Genomic DNA, 8,674 nt, shown 5'->3' with positions numbered 1-8,674 from the left:
TGATATGTTTGTTTGTTTTCTCTATCGCACTTTTTCTCTGTCCTAATATCTTTCTTTGTTCCCACTTGTTTCCCTCTCCAAACATGCCTGTTGTGCTTGTGTATGGATACACGATAGTACTTGTGAAGACTGGTGTCATTGTAAACGATGCTGTGTTGTAAACATACACGCCAAGAATGTGTTCGTGCATATAATTTTGAAGGGGTCGTTATCATATGCATGTTTGTATGATACATATGTATATTGTGTTGGTGTTTTGAAAGGAGAAAAAAAGCGTGCGTTACCATAATTATATTACTTAGTGTGCACTCATTTATCATCAAGTATAATTATTCTTGATAATTATGTTGGTGCGATTGTCGTTGTTGTTGTTGTTGTTGTTGTTGTTGTTGTTGTTGTTGTTGTTGTTGTTGTTGCTGTTGCTGTTGTGTTTGTTGTGGTTGTTGTTGTTGGTGGTGGTGGTGGTGGTGCTGGCGGTGGTGCAGTTGTGTTTTATTATTGCATTATACTTTTTGTGTGTTAATCAAAATTAATTACAATATTGCATTGAAATGTGCCAATGAAATATTAATTATAAGAGCAATTACAAACTACCCACTGTTTTCCCCAGCGTGTCGAAACAACCACCTTGTGCTCTTGCACAGATACGCTCCCATACAGTGCCAAGGATTACAGTCATCACAAGCAATGCACTGGGAGACTGTGTATTCAGACGGCACAACAAGGTCAATAGCAAACTGTGAGCGTTGTCGTCCAGGACATAACTGCCCTGCCTGCAGCGTAAATGACAACTACTTCACAGTCATCAGGACGCCGACATACAGCACACTGAAGATTGTCGGCAACGACGAACTATACAATCAAACCACGCTGAGATGTTCAAGTACAGACGAAACTCTGTCCGTAGCATGCAATGTCAGTCTGTCGTGTAAGTCCTTTCTACATATTGTATTATTCATGTTAGCGGTATATAACAGACTAGAGGAATACCCGGCTTCGCCGGGGTGAATCGCGAGACAGAGACAGACAGCGTGGCGGTTCATCACAATCACCTCTGCAGGCGAAGTCCTGTCAAACGGGATTGAGAATTTTAGAGCTTATTTCTTAGCCCTATAATTATTATCTGTTGTGGCTTCTCAAATGCCTGAACATACAGACAGACAAAAGCCGCTAGACCCCATCACAAACAGAACTCTACAATCCACAGGTTTTTGCCCACACACACACACACAAACACACACACAGAGAAGCCGTATATATATATATGTATATCTATATCTATAAATATATAGAGATAGGTGAGAGTGTATTTTTCGCGTGGCTATAAATTGATTCGACCTTTTCACTTTGACAGTAAGAACAACTTACGGGTGCAAGGGAAGCGTTCTGGACAGCGCAGTGACATTCTAAAAATAGTTACTCAGAAACGGGAATTTGAGGTGAACGGCGCGAGACAGAGACAGACAGCGTGGCGGTTCACCACAATCACCTTTGAAGGCGAAGTCCTGTCAAACGGGATTGAGAATTTTAGAGCTTATTTCTTAGCCCTATATTATCTGCTGTGGCTTCTCACATGCCAGAACATACAGACAGTTAGTTAAAATTAATATTAAAAGTCCTACGGTTTTGAGCCATTAAGGACTTGAGTGTTTGTCCGCTTTCAAAAAGAGGAAAGAAAGAAACAAAAAATAAGGAGAGGAGGGCAGGGGGTGGGGTTGAGTTGATAATGCTCTGTGGAATTTGTTAAAATGAAAAGTAGTTAAGATGTTTCTTGGTAAGAATTATAAGTCTGTATTCTATATCTTGAATAACGGGCTTGTAATATTATTTTTTTTTATTTCAAATCGAGTTAAAAAGTGGAACCTTTCAGGATCACCAATAAAACCAAATAGATGAGCAAGTAAGAGGAACACGAACAATAAATCTCAAAACTTTTTACAAATAAAAGGATTAAGATGTAAGCCACGAAGGCCGTGGTAATAAAAACAATATGTACAGTTTGGCGACTAGTGGGCCTTGGGTGAGGATATGTTGTCTAGAAGGTAGTCGCTGGAATCAGGAGGGATGGCGGGAGCCACTCAACCTCAAACTGAAACACGCTGATGTGATAATCTGGGCTTAGTTATACCCACAGCCCCATGTCCGAGTCCCTGACCAGTCGGCACAGCAGCAAGCTGTGTGACCAGCCTAGAGAACTGCTACTGCGCAGATAATCCTGGGGACTCAGACCATGGAGCTGCATATGGTCATATAAGGTTTTAAAGGTAATTCTATTTGTAGCGCATGGAGCGAAAATGTGTTGAAATGAATAGGGTTCTCCACAATGGCAGGACTTGTTAAAGATATGGAAGCGGCAGCCGCCGGCACGGAGGCGTCTGAAGATAGTGAGGAGGTTTGTTGGGAGATCGGGGTGTAGATCGTTCATATCAATGGGTTGATAGGACAGAGATGTTACGTACTGACTTCGAATGAGTTTACGGATTTTACTGTAGAACTCGGTTACTGAGTAGCCGATGTTAGTGTTAGCTGGGCTAGATTCTGCCGCTTCTTTGGCAGCGACATCCGCCAGTTCATTTCCCCGGACCCCTACGTGAGAGGGGACCCAGAGAAATGATACGGATGTGCCGGATGAGATTAACTGGTGACATATAAAGAGGATTTCTCTTTGTAGCTCTGCCCGATTTGATGTGTTTCGATGCAGAGCTTGTAATGAAGAGCGCGAGTCAGAGCAGAAAACTACCGCACGCGGTGTGACTGGGAGGTCATTTATAAAAGTGCATGCCATGAGCAAGGCAAATAGCTCGGCTGAGAATATGGAGATGTCTTTATTAAGAGTATATTTCCTTGAGATTTTGAGATCTGGGATCACAAAGGCGCAGCCAACGCTGCCGTCTGCAAATTTGGATCCGTCAGTAAAGACTTTTAAATGCTCCGAGAATTTGTAGTTTAGGGTTTCTTTTGTAACAGTAGCTAGGTAGACGGGGTTATCTTTTTTGGTAGTATTATCTTCACTGTCGTATATGATAGTAGGGGTTTCCTCAAGCCAAGGCGGGTAGGAGGGCGGGGGGACCCTGGCCAGCTCACTGACCTTCACCCCGCTATCGGCTAGAATGCGGTTTACTGTGTCGGATAAGGGTAGCGTTTTGGCCAAGAGTTGAGTGCTATGTTTGGTGTTGGCCTCATAATTTTGGTGCTGAGGAAAAAAGTCAGTCAGGACCTCGCAGGCAGAGTTCTCTACCGCGTGGGCTCTGACAGCATACTGAGCTGAACTGAGTTTAATCTCATCGACAAGGGGCAGCCACCCACACTCGCTGTAGACTCGACTCTTACTCGCTTGTTGGGAGAGTCCCAGAGCTATTTTGAGCGCCCTGCACTCTATAATAGCCATTTTTTTCATGAGCGCCGGGCGCGTCGCGAAATAAGCTTCGCACCCGTAAAGGAGGCGGGAGCGAATTAATGCCCGCACTACCTCTGTGACACACTTACGCCCTCTGGCCCAGGATTGGGACGCCAGGTAGCGTATGATATAAAGATCCTTGTTGGCCTTATTGATCAGATGTTCGATATGACTGGTCCAGTTAAGTCGGGTATCGATGATAACGCCGAGGAACTTAACTTCTGAGCTCGGTTTGATAATATCACAACCTATCTTTATACTGCAGTTCCTGTACAGTTGTCTACGGGAGACAACAAGAAAGACTGTTTTATTTGAGGCTAGTTGGAAGCCGTTGGTGTACATATATTGACAGAGGTTGTCGATTTTAGTTTGGTAAGAAGATAAGTCAACAGTGTTGGTAACTCTGTTATGGCGTGGTCTATTAGTGTCTATTAAGGCGAGGTCGTCCGCATACAGAAGTACACTGGCACCGTCAACCTTAACAGAAGTAATGTCATAGAGCATGATGCTGAATAAGTTTGGCGCGATGATACTGCCCTGGGGAACCCCCATGTCCATACAGACAGACAAAAACCGCTAGACCCCATCACAAACAGAACTCTACAATCCACAGGTTTTTGCCCACACACACAAACACACACACACACACAGAGAAGCCGTATATATATATATATGCATATCTGTATCTATAAATATATAGAGATAGGTGAGAGTGTATTTTTCGCGTGGCTATAAATTGATTCGACCTTTTCACTTTGACAGTAAGAACAACTTACGGGTGCAAGGGAAGCGTTGTGGACAGCGCAGTGGACAGCGCAGTGACATTCTAAAAATAGTAATAGTAAGTTACAAACGGGAAAGCCACACGAAGGAAGGGAGATAAACGCCAAACACTGGAGAAGATAAGGAAGAGTTACTTATAATGGTGAAATGAACACAAAAACCCAAATCAGTTCAGCGCTGCGCGCTGAGAGCACGTGTTGAAATATCTCATCGATGATATTGTGTCCGGGGTGTAGCTGAATACGGTGTCCAAATTTGAAAAAGATCCACCGAGAACTTTGGCGTTGTGATGTGGTGTAGCGGCTATGGTGTGTCGGTATGGGGGCCCGGGTAGCTGAGGTGGAACCAAAATAGCTGAGGTGGAACCAAAATCGGTTCAGCGCTGCGCGCTGAGAGCACGTGTTGAAATATCTCATCGATGAGGTTGTGTCCGGGGTCTCTCTGAATAAGCCCACCAAATTTGAAGCAGATCCATCGAGAACTTTGGCCGTGCATCGCGCACAGACAGACACACAGACACACAGACACACAGACACTAGTCGTATATATATATAGATAGTTGTTTGACAGGTCGTTATGTTATGTCATCATTAGTTTCTAGAATATTTAAATAATTCGAGGAATACGTGAAAGACAAAGTCGAAAAGAAGTATACGTTCAATAATCGTAACACAATTTCTTCCCTTTATGAAGTGTAACTTTGTTTCAAAACAAGGGGGAGTGTGTGTATGTATGTGTGTGTGTGTGTGTGTGTGTGTGTGTGTGTGTGTGTGTGTGTGTGTGTGTGTGTTTGTGTGTGTGTGTGTGTGTGTGGGTGTGTGTGTGTGTGTGTGTGCGTGTGTGTGTGTGTGTGTGTGGGGGGGGGTAACCTATTTAGAACACTTTATTTGTATTGTTGACAAAAAAAATGACATTTTACATAGATCAACACAGCCGTGGTTCTGCGAAAACGCACTTTTGTATTTATGTACGGATCCATTTATGTTCCCTTTTACAGTGAACGCACACAAACGTGCATTTCTTTGTTATTTCAGCCAGCCGCCAACTTATATGTTAATTCAGTGGGTTTTTAAGACATGGACACAACACGGTATAGCCTACGTAGCTGACTTTATAGTCGGTAACGACTGCATGACACTCCAGCATGTAGGGGAGATTATTGGGTTTGTTTCCTCACTATTTATGCAATTTTAAGTGTGCACAGTGCAGTGAAAACGTGTATTATACAAAACTTACGTCGCGTGACTGTTTCTGAAAAATCAGAATGTTCGCAATTTGTTGTGGTGGGGAAGAGTTTGTTCGAGTGCGCCAGTATTTACAGTATCTATTAAGTCTGGAGTATAATAATCCATGTTGTCTTCAGTTTTGGTTGCACAACTTTGATGTTGAAATAACCCCGCTGGCATCGGCTAATTGTTCAGAAAGTTTCTTCTGAGACCAGATTGAGAGAAATACATTGGACAATTGTGCATACACTTATATAATTATGTTTAAAATGTGAATTGGTTGCAAATGTTTATTGTACATATTGTTATAATAAGACAGATTATATAGAAAATTTCTTCTTTTTTTTTCTGCCAGAAGACTCGTGGTATTTGGTTGAACGTGGTTTATAGAGTAAATAGAAAATTTGGCGTATATAATAAGTTTGACAGCAAAGATAGTGTTGCTAGGATTTCCACCAGATGAAAATGTTTCCACTGAAATGGTGTGTTATATAAATCATTTGTTAATTGTCGCTAAAATGTGTATTGGTAAGTATCAGTATGGTGCGCCAATTGATGTCATTTGTTAGTTTGATTTTGAATTAAGATGAAGAAATATTTTGTGATTACTTGATGTGATTGAAAACAAAGACCAATGAAGACTCAACTCAACTCAACTCAACTCAACTCAAATTTTATTGGCTTCAATTTTCACATAGAAGAATTTGTCTTGCGCTTGGGATTAAGACATAGGCAGAAAGTAAGAGTATAACATATAAAAACAGCATTCATATCGCATTTCATGTATCACACACAGTAATCACTAGTATAGGCCTAGGTCTACAAATATCACATTTGTCCCTGTATCACACATGCAAATAAATAGTATCACATTTTCCACGTATCACACACAATATATACATTACATAACATACAGCAAGTTTCCATCTCCCGCCCCCCCCTCCCACACATACATATCCTCGCACGTGCGTCGACTCCATACAAATGACATCATCATTCCATTAACTAAATTGCACAATGACTAGTAGAGGGTACATGATACACAATACGTGCTCAACTAGACCTGCTAAGTAAAATAATAACAGAGACAGAAACAAGGACTGGGCACAACATTTACACGTGTGTGACCTACTTTACTGAAGAAGGATGCTCCCCGCCTCAGAAAAAAACAGAAAACAAAAAGAAAGAAACAAAGGCAAAACAACGCAGGGTTGAAGCAGCCTGCGTGCAACTGAGGTAAAAAAATAAAATAAAATAAATAAAAATCAGTGTCTGACATCACATGGCTGAAAGAAAGGAAAAACACTAGTAAATCAAAACAGTTATCATATGTTTGCTTGTAAACAATTGATTAATGTGTTTATGAATTCATGTATTTACTAATCTATTCATCAATGAATCAAACAGTGTGATTTGTTACTTGTTTATTACATGATTGCTCAGACAGTTGCTTCATTCGTTGATGGATTTAAGTGGATTGATAATGTTAGTATCAATGTTTTATTCTTAGATTATAGAATTTCCCAGTGTACCAACGGCGTGCTAGAGATATCTGAGGGACAAACGCGTCGCCCGATCTACTGTGAAGGTCTGCATGACACAGACAGGATGTTCTGGAAGAAGACGGATCTCGCTGTGCCACCAGTGCATGTTGCGATGTGTTCAGATGAAACGGAAAGTTACAGCTGCAATATTTTCAACAGTAAAGTGTCAGTTTCGAGAAATGCGACGTTTAGCCAGTTAGTCATCAGAAACTACACGAGAGAGGATTGGGAGAAGAAAACGTTGATTTGCACGAAGAATGACGGTGCTGTGTTGGATACATGCAGGATTCGAATTACTTGTAGGTTACCCTTCCTCTCTCTGTTTGTTGTGTGTCTATGGCTGGTGTTCTGTTCGTGTGTGTGTGTGTGTGTGTGTGTGTGTGTGGGTGTGTGTGTGTGTGTGTGTGTGTGTGTGTGTGTGTGTGTGTCATGATAGAGAGAAATTAGAGAGCGCGAGAAAGGCAAATCGACATAATGGTTAAATGGGAAAGGGGAGGGGGGGGGGGTTGTATGGGGCATGTCAATGTTTGGTCACATGACTTGTTCTGTATCATGACCACCCCCCCCCACACACACGCACACCCAACGCAACACATCTCCAATCGTACACCTCTCTCCTGCGTTTTCATGATCCTTCAACAAGTTTGTTTATTCCACAGATCCTGTGCTACTGCGGAACAGCACTGTCAGCGTACACGACGATTTCACAGTCACAGCACAAGTGGAAATTGAAAAGATGTATGACTCTGATTTCGATGTAACATGCGTATGGCATCTAGTGAAAGAAACAAAGGTAAGAGTTTTACAGCTTTGTGTGATATGTGTTATGTATTTCAAACTACGGGAAATAGGTAAACAAATGAATGTGTTGTGAGATTGGGGTGGGGTTGGTGTTGATTCAGAACAAGTCAGGTGAATATACATTCACAACTGCTCAATTGTGCAGCCTTTCTGTATGATGTGGGGATTTTTACGGCCTATGTTTATTTGCTCATATTTCGAGCACGGAACATGTTATGGCATTGGCAAAATGCATGATGTAATGTTAACATGTGTAGCTTTGTTTTGAAGAGAGCATGAAGCAAATAAGGGCGAGTAAGCACAAGACATATATTCATATATAATGTGCTAGCTTATTGTCCTGCCATATTACTTTTCAATGCATTAATGCTGTCTTCGTAATACAGATCACACGTTCACAAAAGTTCACTGAAAGAGACGATGGCTCTGAGTTTTATCATGGCTCTTGTAGCGTTACAATGGATGCGCCTTCTGAAGAGGGGCATTATCTTGTGCACGTGGAGGTGATGCCAGAGCCAGGGCTGAAAGACGTTGGAGACTTTAATATCAGTATGTACAAGTGGTTTGCTTTTTCGGTATCATTGTTGTGGTTGTCGTCATCATCGTCATTATCATTAACATAGTCACCGTGTTTGCCGTTGTCAATAATCTTCTTCTTCTTCTTCTTCTTCTTCTTCTTCTTGTTCTTGTTCTTGTTCTTGTTCTTGTTCTTCTTGTTCTTGTTCTTCTTGTTCTTGTTCTTCTTGTTCTTGTTCTTGTTCTTGTTCTTCTTGTTCTTGTTCTTGTTCTTGTTCTTGTTCTTGTTCTTCTTCTTCTTCTTCTTCTTCTTCTTCTTCTTCTTCTTCTTCTTCTTCTTCTTTTTGGCTCACGTAAGTGTAGCCTATGCGATCGTAACTTTTGTCTGTCTGTGCGTTTGTGCGTGT

The 8,674-nt window shown here is 41.6% G+C and overlaps 1 protein-coding gene across 1 annotated transcript in view; it reads left to right on the top strand.

Moving 5' to 3' along the window:
* The window catches only part of LOC138954649 (uncharacterized), a gene marked incomplete at its 3' end in the record, with an annotated part of 9,530 nt that extends 1,230 nt beyond the window's left edge, over positions 1 to 8,300 (top strand). The window contains exons 3-6 of the mRNA XM_070326440.1: positions 611 to 928; positions 6,917 to 7,249; positions 7,610 to 7,743; positions 8,138 to 8,300. Of these exons, the coding sequence (XP_070182541.1) occupies positions 611 to 928; positions 6,917 to 7,249; positions 7,610 to 7,743; positions 8,138 to 8,300 (948 nt within the window). The remainder of the gene's footprint in view (positions 1 to 610; positions 929 to 6,916; positions 7,250 to 7,609; positions 7,744 to 8,137) is intronic.
* Positions 8,301 to 8,674: the final 374 nt, after the last annotated feature.

This window comes from Littorina saxatilis, unplaced genomic scaffold, assembly GCF_037325665.1.
Source record: "Littorina saxatilis isolate snail1 unplaced genomic scaffold, US_GU_Lsax_2.0 scaffold_2366, whole genome shotgun sequence".
NCBI lineage: Eukaryota > Metazoa > Mollusca > Gastropoda > Littorinimorpha > Littorinidae > Littorina > Littorina saxatilis.
Note: the sequence above shows the minus strand (reverse complement) of the source record. Positions and strands in the feature narration are given on the sequence as shown.